The following is a 19026-nucleotide window of genomic DNA, read 5'->3' as shown; positions in this document are numbered from 1 at the left end:
ACAAGTAGAGGCCCGTTTTCCACTCCGGCGCATCCCTTCACAGACAGCAAGGTACATGCACGTCGTCGCCGCGCTAACCTCCGACATCGCCGATGCTATCGATGACTTGCTAGTGGCCACCTTCGGCCACCGCATACGACGAACCGAAGCGCACGGTGCTGCAGTGCCTCGAGACATCGAACCGCAGTATGATCGTACAGCTCCTCTCCGAGGAACTCGGCGACCAACGACCTTAAACAATTCCTGTACCGGTTCCCTTAGTTACTGGGCGGGCACTCCACAAACGAGAGCCAGCTTGAAATTATGCGGAAGCTGATCTTGTAACGCCTGCCGCAGTCCGAACGCATGGTGCGGGTGCGTTCCGACGAGATTAGTCTCGATCGGCTAGCCGCATTTGCTGATCGCATATGCGACTACTCATCTGCGGCAGAGCTAATCAGCGCCGCTGCGAGAACCTCAGAGCCAGGAGACTGGCTCTTGCGCCTGGAGGAAACTGTCGAGGGCCTTACCAGTGCACTGGTGAAGCTGACGACGGGTGGCGACACTGGAGGGCAACTTTGGCACAACAGTTCGCCTTCGCAAGCTTGCAGCACACGTAGAAACTCGCCGTGGCAATTCCTCTGGTACCACCATCGCTTTCGCTAACAAGGAAGTCGCTGTACCCAGCCCTATTCGTGGACGGGAAACGCACCGGCAGTCGCTAGTGGCGGCATGCGGCATCGACCCACGCGCAAGCCACCTATTCTTCGTAGTCAACCGCATCACCATACCAGGAGGATGGCAGATCTCAGAGTCATGTCTACGTGATCCTGAAGTCGAAGCGCTGGAGCACTTGATATGGCCAATCGGATATGCGCCTCTTTGTGACCGCCGGGTAAACGCGTTAGTCCAGGATTCAACTCCTGCACCAGGATTATTTGTCTGCAACTGTGAAGCTTTTTGCGAAAGCCTTGATTATCATCAGTCTATTTTTATGTCCACTGTAAGACAAATGCCTCATCCAGCGATCTCCATTTACCCCAGTCATGTGCTAGCTCTTTCCATATTATGCCTGTAAATTTACTCACTTCATCACAACACCTGATTCTCGGTGTCCTGGAGTGCGCTTACGTTCCCTTGCTACCGAGTGTGTGACTCTAATTGGCGCCCTGAGTATTACATGGACCACCCAGCTCCATTTGCTCCTCTTAATGTCAACTAGAATATTGGATATCCCCCTTTACTCTTTATCCAGACCATCTTCCTGTTTCCAAATGTTACGCTTAGTAGTTTTCGTTGCGTCGCTCGCTGTGCGATACTTAATTCAAGCTTTTTGTTAATTCTATGTGTTTGCCCCATATGTTAGTGCCAGTAGAATGTAATCATTGTACAGTTTCATTTTCGAGGACAACGGTGCGCTGCCGGCGATGGTATGGTAAGGTGTGTCGTATGCGCTCCAATTCATTTTATTCCTCCGCAAATTTTCTTCTGAAGATCAGTGCCCCTTGTGAATAACTGAATTAGATAAACGTACTCTTTCACGGATACTAGAGGCTCACTAAGCAATCCTTTTGATTTTTGCCCGGCTTCGTGCTATTTCGCGCGGATGAGAAAGTTGTGTGTTTCAACAAAACTTTGATATTTTGGTGCATCTTCAGCGACTGGTCATAGAATATACGCCACACCTGTTGTTTAGGATCTAGTGCGAAAACGGCTTTGCGGTGTGCTCGCGGACCGCAGACAAGCATGGGCGTCCCTCTCTTCTTGGGTGACGAAAACACGATACTGCGAGGTAAACACGGAAGGCAGCGTTCATAGACAATTAATGCTGAAAAAAAAACACCTTACTCGTATCCTTGCTGGACTTGCGTGACAGAATTTTTTCAGGTGTTCATTTTCATATAGGTCACACTCTGGGTCGCCCCCCCCCCCCCCCCCCCCCTCTGTGCTCTTTGTTCTTTCAATTTCTATTTTATTAAAGAAGAAGTCGGCGATGCCATTTTATTAAATAATATATTCTAAAACCTTATTCAAAACTTGTCTGTAATCACGGGAACTTGTTCGCGAACCTACTGTTTCCTGCGCTCGCAAAACCGGGCACATACCAACATACTCACCCGCAGCAGTGCCATTCTCCCCGTCAGGGTGTGCCATCTTCTGCATGGCCGATGGCGCAATGCCGAAGGGCATGCTCACCGATTTTCCCAGGAGAGTTGTGTTCAGCTGCCTTTTGGACACGTTCACGAGGACGCGGTACAGCAACCGCCACCTATTTGCGCAGAGGAAAGAAACAGACATGTGGAAATCGCTTGTTGAAATATGGCCAGTGACCCTGTTGACAACAATACATTCCCTAGACGTCGCAATATTAGATAGCGGGTTCAAATTTCGATCATGTTGGCTGCGCTGCAGCAGGAATTGTGTGCGAAGCTTTATGCATTATAAAGCATCCCTGCACATTAAGGAACACCAGGACATCAAAAAATTAATTTCGACGCTCTCCCTACACAGCTTGCAAAAACTGGGGATCGAACAGCGCGACGCCGAGAGCATCAAATGTTATTCTATTTAGGATAGCAAACTTGGCCGAGATACCGCCTAGTCCACCATTCAATGTTAGATATATCATAATTACGATATACGCTGAGATCCTGTATCCTATAAAAATATCACTGGCATAAGCCGCCCAATAAAACATCAGTATAACTAAATCACAGACACTTGCGCACACACGCACACACACACACGTATTTATATATATATATATATATATATATATATTGTGACAAAAAGTTCAAGGTGTTCAGACACAACCATTTATTGCGGGCTAACTTGTGCCCGGGGAGTAAATAACAAGATCACTGCCGCGTTCCGAACAGCAGATAGGAATCCCTTTCGCTTTCTCTCTCGTGCGTCGCTTCACACACACACACACACACACACACACACACACACACACACACACACACACACACACACACACACACACACACACACACACACACACACACACACACACACACACACACACACACACACACACACACACACACACACACACACACACACACACACACACGCACACACACACGCACACACACACACACACACACACACGCGCGCACACACACACACATCTATCTATCTATCTATCTATCTATCTATCTATCTATCTATCTATCTATCTATCTATCTATCTATCTATCTATCTATCTATCTATCTATCTATCTATCTATCTATCTATCTGTCTGTCTGTCTATCTATCTATCTATCTATCTATCTATCTATCTATCTATCTATCTATATATCTATCTATAGATAGATAGATAGATAGATAGATAGATAGATAGATAGATAGATAGATAGATAGATAGACAGACAGACAGACAGATAGATAGATAGATAGATAGATAGATAGATAGATAGATAGATAGATAGATAGATAGATAGATAGATAGATAGATAGATAGATAGATAGATAGATATATATATTGTCACGAGCTCTGTCACGAGCCACGGCTGCCGCGCAGACAACCAGAGGGAAGAAAGAGGAGAACGACGTTCGCCAAGCTGCCGTGGGACCGCCCTCCAAACAGCGCCTATCAACCAGATTCATCTGGTCCTGTATTAAACACCTCGTGTGTAACATTTGGTCGATCTGTGCCGGGTAACTCCCACGACCTACAACGGAGCCATCAGCACAACTACGCCGAAGCTGTCGCCTCGCCGGACTTTCGCCGTCGCGCGCAATCAAACATTCCTTCGCTTCCTCACCAGGTGACTATCACGTGGGTACCTGGGCATGAGTGTGTCCCCGGGAACGAGCGCGTTAATGCGCATTTCCGAGGTCTTTCCCTCCGGACCCTGGACGACCACTCACCCAACCCCATGGAAAAGCCAGGAGAGGGGATCTGCACCTACCACCAGATTACCGCGTATTACAGGGATGGCAGACGAGATTTATTTCCCCCTCACCATTCCCTTACCGCCCATCAGAGTTCAATTGGCGCCAGATCCAGACAAAAGCATTTATTTCTCCATATCTGGCACATTTATTTCACCCTGGTCTCCATAATCCACAATGTACCACCTGCCGAGCGCCCCGGGCAGATCTTTTCCACTGTCTGTGGAGCTGCCCCACACCCATGGCAGTAGAGCCTATTCCCAACCCTTCCTTTTCCTCGTGGGAGGCCGCTCTTCGGGCCACTTGCTCGGATGACCAGCTCTGGCTGGTGGACCATGCTTGCCTAGAGATGTCGGCCAGGGGGCTCCCGGACGTCTAGGAGCCCAACCACATTCAAATAGAACCAATAAAGTTTTATCCATCCATCCATCCATGGCCACAGAACAAAATACCCTCACCAGCAATGCCTTGGCGAGCCCAGTCCCTATTCGGCACTACTGAAAGCCACGCACGCTCTCGGCGGAGGCAGAGGAAGATGTGGATGAGTGGCTAACCCATTACGAAACGGTAAGCCAATACAATAACTGGAACGCTGCCAGTCAGCTTAGGAACGTTGTTTTCTTCTTGGCCGGCACGGCGTTGGAATGGTTTGACAACCACGCGGACGTGCTAACTACATGGACACGCTTCGTTGAGGAGATCACGAAGTGTTTCGGTGACTCGGACACAAAGGGGAAACGTGCGGAATTCACATTAGCCCAGAGAGCTCAGGTACCCGGCGAGACTTGCACTACCTATATCGAAGAAATTTTGAAGCTGTGCCCAACCGTCAACCCTCAAATGACAGAGAAAGATAAAGTGCGGCACGTCGTAAAAGGAATAGCGGAAGACGTGTACACCTTCCTCATGGGTATTGAGAAATTGAACACTGTATCAGAACTGATACGGCACTGCCGTACGTTAGAGGCGCTGAAGACTCGCTGAATTACACCTAAGTTTGGACGGCTGGCCAATGTAACGACCGTAGCAATCGTTCATACGACTCCTCTGCTCCCAGACGTTTTGTCCGCCACCCCCGCCAGATAGTCCGCGAGGAACTCCAGCGGCATGACGAACAGGGACGTTATGCGGTCCCACGGCAGCTTGGCTAACGTCGTTCTCCTCTTTCTTTCCTCTCGTTGTCTGCGCGGCAGCCGTGGTTCATGACAGAGCTCGTGACAATATATATATATATATATATATATATATATATACGAAGGAAACGAAGTACGACGTACGTTGAATAAGCACAGCATATTTGACTGACGTTTCGGCTGGTCCGGCACCAACCGAAACGTCAGTCAAATGTACTGTACTTATTCGACTTACGTCGTGCTCTTTTTCTTCATTTTACTACCGTGGCCAGCGTGATTTCCTCAGCCATAACTATATATATATATACACTGTAAGGAGCCGCTTTGTTTCAGCCAAGTTAATGATACTACCACGAGGATTAAGCTGTGCTGCTGGTGATGCTACATAAACATGTAGCAGATGTACAATGGATGATGATATGTGGAGATGATGAAGTTGAAAGTCAGGCGCTCAAACTAATTCTCTGCCGCTGTCGAAGCGGCCGCCTGGCCGCGCGGAGGTATTATGAAATGCGTCGAATATATGGCTTTAAGCGAGAGACATGCACTATCTCTGTCCCACGGCAACGGTGCCCGGACGGTGTTCTAAGAGGCGAGACACGGTAATTGACAGGTGATTTCTGCTCAATGACCATGTAAGGTCCAATAAAACGCATGAGAAATGTTATGTTTAAGCCGGGAACGCGCACATGATTCAAAACAAGAACTTCGTCACCAGCAGAAAAAGTCACAGCATGGTGGGTCGAGTTGTAAGGAAACTTGCGAGTGTCCTGGGAGATGCCACTATTAAAGCGGGCGAAGTGACCATAGTCCGCGAGGCGAGACAGAAACTGTTCCCAGAATGGAGCTGCTGGTGAACTTGGTGAACGGTCATACAGGAGGACAAAAGGTGAAAAGCTGGTGGTACGATGCGCAGCCGTGTATAGGCGAATGTCACGGACGGCAGGATTGCACACCAGTTCGTGGGGTCTGGGCGGATGTACATACAATCATGTCGGAGAGGGCACGATGAAAACGCTCCGTCAAGCCGTTGGTCTGCGGATGGTAACTGGAAGTCGTCTTCTGAATTGTGTTTGAGGCGCGCAGAGCTTTGGTAAGGATAGAAGAGCGGAAGGCTTTGCCGCAGCAGATTAGGAGAGCGCGCGGAGCGCCATGGCGTAAGAAAATGTTGTGTAGAAGAAATCGGCGACTTCAGCACCAGGATTCGATGGTAGAGATGCTGTCTCGCCGTAGCGTGTTAGATGGTCTACGGCCTTTACAATCCAACGATTGCCATGTGAGGTCGTGACAAGAGGACCATACATGTCTATTCCAACTATTTCGAAAGGCGAAGCGGGACAAGGCAGAAGTTGTAAAGAGCCAGAAGGGGCTGTTGTGGGTCACTTGCGGCTTTGACAACGAACGCAGGATCCAACCTACTTCGCAACGGCTGAAGACAGGCCAGGAGCAGCGACTTCGTATTCGATCGTAAGTTTTGTGTTCGCCTAGATGACCGGCCGTCGGATAATCGCGAAGGGCTTCGAGCACCTCACGTGGCAGAGAACATGGGACCGGAACACATTTGTTGCCATCGACGTGACAAATGTAGCGATGTAAAGTTCATTGTGCAGCTTGAATTGATCAAGTTGTCGACGAAGTCGGGCGTTCGGAGGTGACGAAGAATGTTCCCTGTCTTGGAGAATAGTTCGGCAGTATGAGTCGATACTTGGTGGGACGCAAGGATGGATGGGCTGTCAGGTCTTAGCCAATCGAGGGTTGCGGTGGGAAAAGCCGATGAAAAGGACTCGGAACGTACGCTAGTATGGAGAGGTGATGGTGAATTTTAATAGTTCGCCCAAGGGTAGCGAGATAGAGCATCGGCATCTTGATGCTTCTTTCCACCCCTGTAGGTGAAATCGAAAGTGTACTCCCGTAGGCGGAGCACCCAGCGACCAAGGCGACCTGATAAATGTTTAGCGATGAAACCCAGCCCAGTGTAGTATGGTCGGTTACGACTGTAACATGGCGGCCGTGAAGATACAGGCTAAATTTTTGCACTGTCCAAACAACAGCAAGGCACTCCTGCTCGGCTATGGTGTAATTCTTCTCCGCAGTGGTTAGTGAACTACTAGCGTAAGCAATTACTGGTGCGCGGAAGGTGTCACGTTGAAGTAGAATGGCACCGAGACCATGACTGCTAGCGTCAGTGTGAAGGATGGCGACCGTGGTCGGGTCGAAGTGGCACAGTACTGAGTCCGACGTCAGGGAATCTTTCAAAGCCAGGAAAGCACTTTCACATTAGGCGGACCAAACGAAGGTAGCATTACTGACGAGGAGTTGATGGAGCGGTGACACAAGCGCAGCGCAGTTGGGTAGGAAGCGCCGTAAGTAAGCAGGAAGTCCAAGAAAACTGGGTAGGTCTTTTGAACGCAGCAGGCGGCCCAAGTCGAGGACGGCAGGAAGCTTCTCAGGGTCCGGTCGAATACCTTCATTGCTCATTAAGTGCCTGAAAATTTTGATGCTGCTGCTGGCGAAACTGCATTTTCTTTGTATGTTGAGCTGCAGGCCAGCGTTTTTAAGACAGGCAAGGACTTCATCAAGACGTTGGAAATGTTGTGAGAACGTCGTTGAAAACACTACAATGTCGCCGAGATAGCACACACATGTTTTCCATTTCAAACCACGCAAATCACTGTCGATCATGCGTTTGAAGGTTACAGGCGCATTGCAGAGTCGAAAAGGCATCATGTTGAACTCGTAGAGCCTATCAGGGGTAGCAAAGCCGTTTTTTCTTTGTCGGATTCGGACATCGGCATTTGCCAGTAACCTGTTCTAACGTCAAGGCTGGAAAAATATGCGGCACTGTGGAGCGAATCTATTGCATCGTCGATCCGTGGCAGGGGGTAAACATCTTTGCTCGTGATTTTGTTCAGCACCCGGTAATCGACGCAAGAATGCACTGAGTAGCCATTCGTCTGCACTAGAACAGCAGGGGAGGACCAGGGGCTCGAGGAAGGACATGTGATTTTTCGTCTAAGCATGTCTGACACGTTTCCGCGATGACCTTGCGCTCTGTAATGGACACGCGATGTGGGCGCCGCTGAACAATGTGGGAGCCATAAGTCTGTAAGCGGTGAGTCGCGGCAGTAGTCGTACCGAGGACGGACGAATTGACGTCGAACAAGGAAGGGTGTTTGTTCGATAGTGCGAGGATATCTTAACTCTGGGCAGCCGTTAAATCAAGCCTCATGATTTTCAACAATGGTGTGGAGGAGGCATTAATTGGCAGCGATCTTTACGCACGTGGCACTGTCGAAAGTGTGACAATGCAGCGGGATGAGTGTCGACAGCGCAAGGGACAGTTGATCCACGAGGCAACAGTTGGGGTTCGGAAGTTTGGCTTAAGGCGGTAAGCAATGCAGACCCATGCGAGAAGCGAATAAGGCCAGAGGTAATCAGAATCCCTCGAGAAAGGGTACGGCCGTAGGGTAGACTGAGTACGTCGCCATCCACAGTGATGCAGGAGTTGACACTAATAATCCCTTCTCTAGATCGCCAAAGAACGCATTTGGAAGAGGTGACGAGACGAATCCGTTCTTCGTGGTTAGGAAGAGGATCGCCAGTGGCATCCAGTTGCATGAGGCGCTTGCGACAAGAGACAGAAGTGGACGCAGAGGATAAGAACTCCCACCCTAAGATGAGTTCGTAGGTACACTCAAGAAATACCGCAAAAAGCAAAGTGGGGAATAATACCGTCTATGGACACACGAACAGTACGCTGCGCGATTGGACGAGTAATAGCGTTGGTCGCTGCACGAAGAGAACAGCTGGAGTAAGGCGTGGTCACTTTTCGGAGGCGGGAACAAAAGTCAGCAAGAATAATCGAAATGCAGCGCCTCTATCAACGAGAGCTTTGACGTCGACGCCTTCTACAAACACTGAAAAGTTGGACGGTCGCTTCACAGGAATTGTAGGCTGTGCAATGGATGCAGTTTATCCTTCTGAAACTGCATGGGGGAGTTTTCCGAGGAGGCTTTCGTGAGATGAGAAGCCGGTCGGAGAGGCAACACCGAACGACGACGTGGAGGCGGCGACGTGCGGCGAGATTTACGAGAATTCATAGGCCTATCAGTAGGGTAGGAAGGAGAATGTAACTGGTGATAAGAGGAGCGGTAAGACGTGCGCTGATAGCCCAATGCTGGATGCACGCTTGTATGTTCTTCAGGAGCGTAGCCACGTTGCTCATCCTGTTGACGCCGTCGAAAAACTCGGGACATGCGCCCTCAGTAGCCACAGTAGTAGCAAATGGGTCTTGCAGGACACGCAGCGCAATAGTGGCGCTGTACACGCACTGGCGGTGACAAAGAAGCCACTGGAGGGTGGTCCCCTGCTGTAGGCAGAGGCCGTCGGAGCGCGGTAGACGTGATGCGGACGTGATCTCTTGGCGAATGATGTCGAGCCGCCCATGAAGCTCTTTACGGACGCGTTGTCGCGGATAAGCGTGCACAAGTACATAGTCGAAGGGAGACGAATGTCGGAGGCATCGATGCATAGCCGAAGGGACGGGAGCTCCTCAAGGCGCTGGCAAAAATTTATCACATCCTGGTTGGTAGTAGGATTTTGCGTGACAAAGGCGTTGAAGACAACGGTGTTTATGCCTTTAATAATGTGGCGTATTCGGTCACTCTAAGACATGGTGGCCTTCAGACGCTTGCACAATGCAAGCACATCCTCAATGTCTGAGGTGTACGATCCCCCAGCGAATTGCATGCGCTCACCGAGCTTCTTCTTCGCGGCCTCAGCGCGAACAGCTGGGAACCGAAAATCTACCGAAGCTGTAGCGTGAACGTCGCCCAGTCAGGAAGATCTGGCTCATGGTTCCAAAACCGGGTTTTCGCGACATCGGAGAGGTAGAACGGGACGCTCCGTAACTTATGTCAACTGTCCCACTTGTTGAAGTCGCTTACGAGGTCGTAATTCTGGAGCCAGTCATCTACGTCATCCCGCGTAGACCAGTCAAGTGTGGGGGGTTGTGAAAAGCTGCGGAGTTCTTCGAAAACTCAGGCCTGGCTTTCATGACTTTTGACAAGAAGGGAGGCTTCGCTGTTCTTCCTAAGGAACTGTTCAACGTGAAGGCTGCTTCGGCCACCGAGAACATCAAATCAGTCAAAGCAGGTCTCACCAAGATCAAGTCGGCGGCTACCACTCTCCTCGCTGAACTGAAGCTGGGAACTATTTGCGAGGAAGTCCAGCAAGGCTGACGCCTTGCCTGTATGTGTTCCTTGCTGCAAACACACGCTAAGAACTTCGCCCTCTTCTTGCAATAGTGACCGAGCGAGGCAGTTGGCAATATAATTTTAGCTTCTTCCTACAACTGCTGAAGAAGCTTGCGCCCGAAGGCCCTTTCAAGGTCATTACCTCGGGATGTCTTGTGCAGATACTACTGGAAGGCGTCCCCGGAGCCAACTACTGTCTGTCCGTGGAAATTCAAGATTTTATTCAGTTCCTCACAATTCGCTGTTTGCTGCTGTACGCGATTTCATCGACTATTATGAAGCCGTCGGCTATCAGAACATTTGTTGGTGAATGCCTGTGTTTCATGCAGTTATTGAAGTGCTACCTGTGCTCTGCTATTGTCAGTTTTGAAGGCCAGACCTTTCTTAAAGGAAAGTAGTTTGTATAGAGCCTTATGACGCTCCTGTCTTGTGCGAAAATTTTTAGCAGGTTTTGGACTGCCGGCTTGTGGTTGAACTTGGTAGAGCATGTGCTCCTAAAACAGTGAGACGCGTGCATGACTTTCCTATATTTTTAAGCTGGCATCCGAAAAACACATGATTTGTACATAACACAATCTTACAATGTGTTAACAGCTTTTACACTTGCTGTCTTTTGCCCTTGAACTTCCGAAGAACGAATGTCTTCGGTTCTTGGACTAAGCTTCATTTTTTAATCAGGACGACAATTGCTGTGAGTATACGCCGTGGCCAAAAAAGGCACCCAGCCATAAGACTCTTTCCATACAATAATGGCTAAACTACGGACCACGAATTTGTACCTAAAGGGAAAGACAGAGAGAGAAATTTATTTACAGAAATGCAGAGAGGTTGGCCTGAGCTATAGCTTTCTCTGGCCTGCTACTCGGCACCGCAGGAAAGAGAGAGTGAGGACAAGGGCTGATCAATGATGGTGATTGTGTGAGGAGAAAGTCCGCATATACAAGCTCACAGCGTTATGACATCTATAAAGCCGTGCGTCTGGCCCAGTGGCTTGAAGAAAGGCTATAGCGGTAATTCTCATCGAGGCTGCTCTCTTTGCAATAGGCAAAGGAAACATAAGAAACTCGTCTGACAGTGGCCTCTTATGGACGTTTGCAATGAATGAGACCAGTTGCAGTCATTCTTGCGCGTACGCGGGACAAACGCAAAATACGTAACCAAGTGTTTCTGCTACCTGCAGTATTGGGAATTTGGTGAAGTGTCACTGCAACCTATGGAAAGTTTATAACGCTTGGTGAATGGGACACCAAGGCGAATCCGGTTAAACATGCTTGTCTGGCTTTTTTTGAGCTTGTGAAGCATAAGGAATTTCATATCTGAGTCCCATTTATGAACTAGTTTGTGTCGTTGATCTCGCTGGGCCCAGTGCTCCGACGTAGAGTTGTGTATTACGCAACGAAGTAGGGCAGCTGTATCTGTTCGTAAGACGGCAATGCGTACTTCCGAAGAAATATTTAAAGCAGCTTTCGCTTCAGTGTCGGCCTGTTCACTCCCTTTCACGCCACAGTGTCAAGGTATCCAATGAAAGGTGATATTGGGGCCATTTCTATTTGCATGGTCGCGATAGTCTGCAATTTCTAGAGCTATTTAATGATAAGGGCCCCATCTGAGGACATATTCAAGGGTTTGCAGAGCTAGCTTGTATTAACATAATGACGTCCACGCGCGAGGAGGCGCTCATCGGAGAGAAATCTAAGTGCCTCCCGGATAGCAACAAGTTCTGCGGCAGTTGATGTTGACCTATGGTCTAGGTTAAACCACCGAGCGACGATCATATATAGGATAAGGAACGCAGCCGTGGAGGCATTTGATGTGACAGATCTATCGGTATACACGTGCACAGCATCTCTGTACACTGCACAAAAATGAAACAGCCTACTATACTTGAGGCTAATGCATGGAACGGATTACTTTGTTTTAATTCCCGGGATGTACAGCGTAATGAAATGTTTAGGCAGGACCCACGGAGGTATTATCGGAATGCAGGCAGGAGAAAATCTGGATGTTAGAATATTTTATGGCGCAATATATGCATTGAAGAACCGCAACCTGGTTGGATGGCAGGGAATGGTGATAAAGGATGGCGCTCGTGTAGGGTCAAGACGCGAAGATACATTCGAAGAGTCTTGCAGGGTAAGTATACACTAATAAGACAAGCACTAGATTGCGCTATTGCTCCACCGGTTGACGTGCATCGTGGTAAGCCCGAACATTGTGCGCAATACTTGAGTTTGAATGCTTTCCAGCGTACGCACAGAGCTAAGTCCCTTGCTTGAGAGCACCGCCATGCTGTACCACTTATACCCTACGAACAGTGCTGCAACGACGTGAACGACGTGATGGACGTGAAACTTCGTAACTTTGACTTCCGTGCGATGACGTGCCTTCACTAAGATAGCCCCAGTCTATGACGATGCCAAGGAATCTGTGATGTGTTATTACAGGTTTGTGTTACACAGGTTTTTGTTATTACAGGTGTGTGTTACACGTTTACATACTCTGTAAACGATAATGGTTTACCCGGTCATTCGTTTTCGCGTGAAACCAATGACAGAACATTTTCTGGTTGAGATCTGGAGACCATGATGCCGCACATAGTTAGCTAGCACGCATACGGGGTCGGTGGCTCCAGACGCCCATATGCATACGTCGTCCGCAGATGCGCTAATGTTCAAAGGGTTAGGAAGTTCAGATGGAAGGCCCCGAATGAATGTAACATTGCAGAGAGTTGAAATCACAACTCGCCCTTGTGAAACAGCTTGGCGGGTATTGCAGTGGCCGATGTTGCCATCACGTGTCAACATATGCGCGGCGCTGCCACTGAGATAGCTACAATAAATGCATATAATCGGACATCGGCGTCTAAATCTTCAAGTGCATCAATGATTGCCTAATGGAGTACACTGTCGTATGCACTCTTAACATCCAGGAAGACAACTCCAACTAACCGGCGGCCACTACTTTGCTGTTCAACAGTGGAGACGAAGTCGACAACACCGTCACTGCAAAAACTGCCTCTGGCGAATCCGTTCATAAAATCAGGAAAACAGTTATTGGTCGCTAGGTGCCACTCCATCCTTAACACCATTCTTTCCATTACTTCGCCGCCGCAGCTGGCTGAGGTGATCGGTCTTAAGGAGCCCTGCTCGCTAGAAGGCTTCCCCGGTTTAAGCAACACTATAACGCAATTGCATTTCCGGATGACTGGAACATTTCCTTATTCCCACGTGCTATTGCAAAAAGATAAAAGGATAAGTCGGGTTTTAGTACCAGGTTGGCAGAGTACAGTGTACGTGATTCCGTCAAGTCCTAGTGCTGATGAGCGTCGGACAACAGAAATTGCAACGTCAAGCTCTTGCATCGTAAAGCTACGTCGAGTCAATCAGGTGACGGGGGCGCGATAGTGACCAGCAAAGCAGTCGCTGCATTAGACTTTTCCACAATAAGTTTACAGTAGTCCTCTGCTAACTCCAGTTCGGTGCGGCGTTGATATATAATAACGGCACGGAAGAGGTGCCTGTTGTGGAGTTGCCTGGAGACTTCGCATGACCCGCCAGATGTTAAATGGAGACTGTCTTAGGTCTCGGGATCCACAGAATGTTCGCGAATGCTGCTTGTGAAGCTGGTAGTGATGTCGACGAACATGTCGTTGAGCTCGGCAACTGTTGGAAATGTCTGACGGTGACTTCGTTCTTCTTTATCGTCGTTGGAATGGCAACGGATTGCACGAAGCGTCTTGTATTGTTTGTCGACCAGTGATCGGCACCTCAGTACGTTACCTTCCCTGATTTTTTCGCACAGGGTATAAGAAATGATGTCCGCTATTTCGCATGGAGATGTCTTGCGCTAACAGGCGGTTTCAACAGATGTCTATAAAATCTAGACGAATGCAACGTGAGGCTGAGCGACAGAACAAGCTAAACTGAACGTAAGCTGAGAAGTGGTCCCTGCCATGATGCTCTATATGCCTCGACGAATACGCTGAAGACAGAGGGTTCCTTGACCCAAACGTTTCTTTAAAAAAAATTACGGGGTTTTACGTGCCAAAACCATTTTCTGATTAGAGGCACGCCGTAGTGGGGGACTCCGGAAATTTCGACCACCTGGGGTTCTTTAACGTGCACATAAATCTAAGTACACGGGTGTTTTCGCATTTCGCCCCCATCGAAATGCGGCTGCCGTGGCCGGGATTCGATCCCGCGACCTCGTGCTCAGCAGCTCAACACCATAGCCACTGAGACACCACGGCGGGTAACGTTAGTTCAAGACAACTGCTGTAGGACGTGGCACCAATAAATGTGCGAGACCACTGATTGAGGAGATTTAATCCCTGACTACACATACAGTTGGGCAAATTTCTGCCACGAAAATTCATCACAGTGCTAACCCAGAGGATGGTGTTTGTTAAAGTTACCAATCACAATATGCGGACCTTGCGATGCTTGCAGCACAGACATCAGGTGCGAGGAATCGATACTCGCTCTTGGATGGATGAATCCTTCGATTACTAAGAACGTGCGCCATTTGTGTTTTAAAGCTAAAGCTTTACTGGCCGCGAACTTGCGATTTCGCCGTGGCGGTGCTCCGAGGAGGCACATGACGTCACAACGCGCGCCTAACCGTGGATATTTATATCGCTCTGGCTCCCTAGTTACAACTGCGCATGCGCCACTAGCAGCACTAAGTTACAGGTGTTCTGCCGCTGCGCAGCGCCGCGCCTTTCCGCCGCCGCCGTTTGGTATGACGTTACACCGCGTTCCTCGTCCTTGCGCTCGCCTCCGCTCGCTTCGCCAGCTGCGTCGCATGCATGATAACTTGTCGGAGGATTGAAAAGGAGAGCTCGCGTGCGCCGCAACCACAGTTGAGGCGGCCCTATGGACGGTCACAATTCTGATAAGCAGAAGGAGGCCTGGAATTAATCGACATCGGAACGAGATGAAGAGGAAACAAATCGCCCAGGAAACAGACGAACAGCGCGCCGAACAACTGGCTAAACGCCGCAACATAGCTAGACAACCAGACTAACCTAGACTTGCAATCAAGATTAACCAAGGCTAACCACGCTATGTCTTAGCTATCGATACATATATCCTGGCTAACTGCCATTTTTTTATGGTAAGACATAGGTAATGACTACTAGTATGCGATGTGACGTCGTGTCTTAAGTATGACAGATCTTTACGCATACAAATTCATACTTTGCTTGATGTGTGGTAGTTAAGAGACTGTATCTGGAAATATTTAGAAATAAGGATAGACTAATCGATATTAGGATCAAATATCACAATAACGGGTAATTGTTACTCAAATACCCGCTTTGGGAAATCGGACAAACGACGACGCAGACCTCGAGCATTCCTTTGTATAATAATCGATTGATGCATCCGTTCTTCAAACATCGCCATACTTGCTCAGTGAAAAACCACTAGAAGTGGTGCAAGTACTTCAAGTAGCTTCACAGCAGCCTTAGCAAGCGGGGTATTTCTGCCGGGAAGAATCTTGCGCACTGAGCCCATCAAGTTTTTCAGCATAGCGTTGACGTCAATACTTTCGTACTTTCATTCTATTCATTACGTGTAGAAGCCGCACATAAGCAAATTCCCGGAGGCCTTGATGGTAACGAGGGCCACTGAGCCTCCGATGTGTTCGGGGCCGATGTCGAGTCGCCTTGCACTTTCGTAGAATATAAAGGCTTTCATGCACGTGTTTCTTCGTTCTTCAGACGAGGAATTGGGGGAGGCTGGACTGCATCCGTCCATCCTTCTAGGCGAGGAGCGCTGCGATTTTCTTGGCGCCAGTGTCGTGAACGGGGTCTGTGGCGGAGAATAGCCCTTGCCGTTTCCTTGAGTGTGAAATTGTCTGACCATCTTTTTCTGAATACCAATTTTATTCCTCATCTTTGGACATTATTATGACGTTGCGTCGTGGGAACCAGAGCAATCTGGACAGTTGGCAGCAGCTTTGCAAATGTTATCTCCATGAGATCTATCACATCGTTTGGATAATTTTGCACCCTTGCAAACTGCACTGTTCCCTAAGTTTAATAAACCTATGAGGTTGTAAAAACCTCGGCATGTAAGCACGTACCGAATTCCTCACTTAGTCAACGTTGACGTGTGTTGGCAAAGTTTCCGACTAAAACACTACTTTCACACGTTCGGACCGTCTAAGGGGGTGAAAGCTTTGTACAGGAGCTGACTATGACAGCAGTTTCCGGAGGTCAGTGTCTGTAATCTGGATGTTCACGTTGTAGATGACGCCTGCTGTCCCTTCCTTGCCCTACGTGGAGTATTCGCGAACAGGGCTGCTTCCCAACTGACTAATTGCTTTCAGTGTTTTCAGTATATTCTCTGAATTGACTTCCGCATAAAGGATGTTCTTTCGGGTGTTTATACGTACTTCGTCAAGTTGACCAGGGGCAGTTCGTTTGAAATATTTCGACAAGCTCTGCCTATTTGGTAAGTTAAGGTTGTCTGTTGTCGTTGTCAGTACGTATGCGATAGTGTATGACAGCTTGGTACTCGCCTTTTCCTGCGCCGGATGACCCACCGGTGATGTCCTCATCTTTCTCTTCAGACGGCGCCTTGACACCAAACTAATATCGCTCTCCAAGCCCATATCTTCAGTTGAGGAGTCATCAGATGTCTCAATCAGGACCACGCTGGGATCGAAGCGGTCACTCACCTCGGATGCATAACAGAGTGGTCATTCAGGACCTAATTGCAGGTTGGAGTTTGCATCCCCCGTTACAGGGGACGACGTCCCCCATTCTTGTCATTGATTGCTAAGTCGGGGAAAATAGAAAACACAGAGAGCTCGAAGCTCAAGCTGCTCTCTTCAATCACTTCTTACTTTGCCCAATTCATACCTCAAATCAGCCTTGCGAAATCATTGTATGCACAAGGTTGGCTGCAGCTTTCAACATGAGGTTCTGTACCTCACAAGGTCGGGTTTGCACTCCGGTGTTCTCGTAGCTGTGGGTTGTTCCTTGCTTAAAGAGCTCAATAAGGAAACCAGCGCGCCTATTGTGCAAAAAAATAAAAAAAAAAATTCCGTGGCCTTCTTGCAGAGCTTCTGCATCGGCTGCGGGAGCCTGTGGGATCGATCCCTACCGCCGCCGGGCACCCACTGGTTCTCATATGGGCACAAGCGTTCCCCGGCCTGGCGGTTCGGCTTTCTTCAGGGGTGATACGCTTGAGAAAGGAGCCAGCGCCCTGAATTCCCGTCGAAATTCTCGTGAGCACCGAAAAAAAGAAAACAAGAGTGGCACTGACTGACGAAGTAATTCTGTGCTGGTCCCTTATATTCACGCCAGATCTCACAACCTACAAGATGTGCGGATAGTAATGTTCGAGAGTGAATCGGTCGTGAATCGACTACTTCCAGAAACGAACAGATTCGAATAGTTTTCAAATAATGAGCAGCTGTTATCACAGTAATTATAAAAGGTTGTTCACATCCTAGTATTCTGAAAGTTAGCAAGTTCGTCTCACTGCTTAGTCCGTTATGAAGCCTTTTTTTTTAAAAGCTATAAAAAAAATTTGAGAATTGTCGTCAAATGCGTCAGCATTTTTTGGCTCGGCTGTTACTTTATAATATTGTGCCATAAGTTTCCAGTTGGGCCAACCACAAATTTCAATTTGGCCAACTCCCAAATGTAAGTTGGCCCACACCCAAATTTCAAGATGGGTCCTTCCGAAATTTATGTTGCCTCACGCCCAAATTTCAAGTTGGTCCACTCCGAAAGTTTAGGCTGGCCCACCTTCGAACTTAATGTGGCCATCCCCAAAATTTGAAGTTGGGCCACGGCCAAATATAAATTGGCCCATCCCCTAATTTAAATTCAAGCCACCGCCTAATTTCTGTGGCCCACTCCCAAATTGGCCAGTCTTAAATTTCAGGATGGTCCATCCCTAAATTTCACGCTGGCCCACCCTGAAATTTGAGTTTGTGCTACCTCCAAATTTCAGTTGGCCTACCCCTACTATAGGTTTCCCCATGTATTTTCTGTGGAGCCATGTGTATCGCTATAGCTAGTGTTAGGCTTGTCGCGTTACGGGCACATTTTTGTTAAAATTCTCTCTCACCAATTTTTCGGTTTCAATTGTTCCTTGTCGCTTATAAAGCTACCAATCATAGACATTTACAATGTTTTAAGGATTAACTTCGCGAATCACGCATTTTTGGCAAATACAAGGCATTACATTTTTGGCTAAAACGCGTTAGCGGGCTAGTTGGTTAGAATCCGTGATAGAGTGTATAAGCGCGACTGAACGAGGACGCAGAAAGAAACAGATACTCAGGGACAACGCTTACACTTCTCGCGTGACACAGATTTATTGGAGTAATCGCCAGAGAATACTTAGGCATTGAAGGATAAATCAAGCATTAGGAGCAAATAAGTAGTTTCTTCACATGCATATATCTCTTCAAAGAGTGCGAATTATGGCTGAATAGACTTCAAGGCATGGCTGCTTAAGCGACGTAGCCTGTCCCACAACACAAGTTCTCACGTTTTATGTCTATACTGCGTTCGTGGCGGTTTAAAATTTACCGTACTTTTGCTCCAATTTCATGTATGAGCGGGCGCAGTTGACGTTACTAAATATTTGAAAACTATTCCAAAAATATTCGCATTTACGAATACCGACTATTCGATTCGTAGATCAAATCGAATAGGACACTATTCGACTCGTTAAATCGAAAATTTCGAATTTTCGCACACCCTGACACAACTTCTATAGGACTGGGCGC

The 19026-nt window shown here is 48.3% G+C and overlaps 1 protein-coding gene across 1 annotated transcript in view; it reads right to left on the bottom strand.

The window, feature by feature from the left end:
* The window catches only part of LOC126540824 (2-Hydroxyacid oxidase 1-like), a 200737-nt gene that overhangs the window by 152394 nt on the left and 29317 nt on the right, over window positions 1-19026 (bottom strand). Inside the window, exon 3 of the mRNA XM_055075969.2 lies at window positions 2097-2248. Within this exon, the coding sequence (XP_054931944.2) occupies window positions 2097-2248 (152 nt within the window). The remainder of the gene's footprint in view (window positions 1-2096; window positions 2249-19026) is intronic.

The sequence above is a fragment of the Dermacentor andersoni genome, chromosome 2, assembly GCF_023375885.2.
Source record: "Dermacentor andersoni chromosome 2, qqDerAnde1_hic_scaffold, whole genome shotgun sequence".
NCBI classification, from domain to species: domain Eukaryota; kingdom Metazoa; phylum Arthropoda; class Arachnida; order Ixodida; family Ixodidae; genus Dermacentor; species Dermacentor andersoni.
This window is presented reverse-complemented; position numbering and strand designations above follow the sequence as displayed.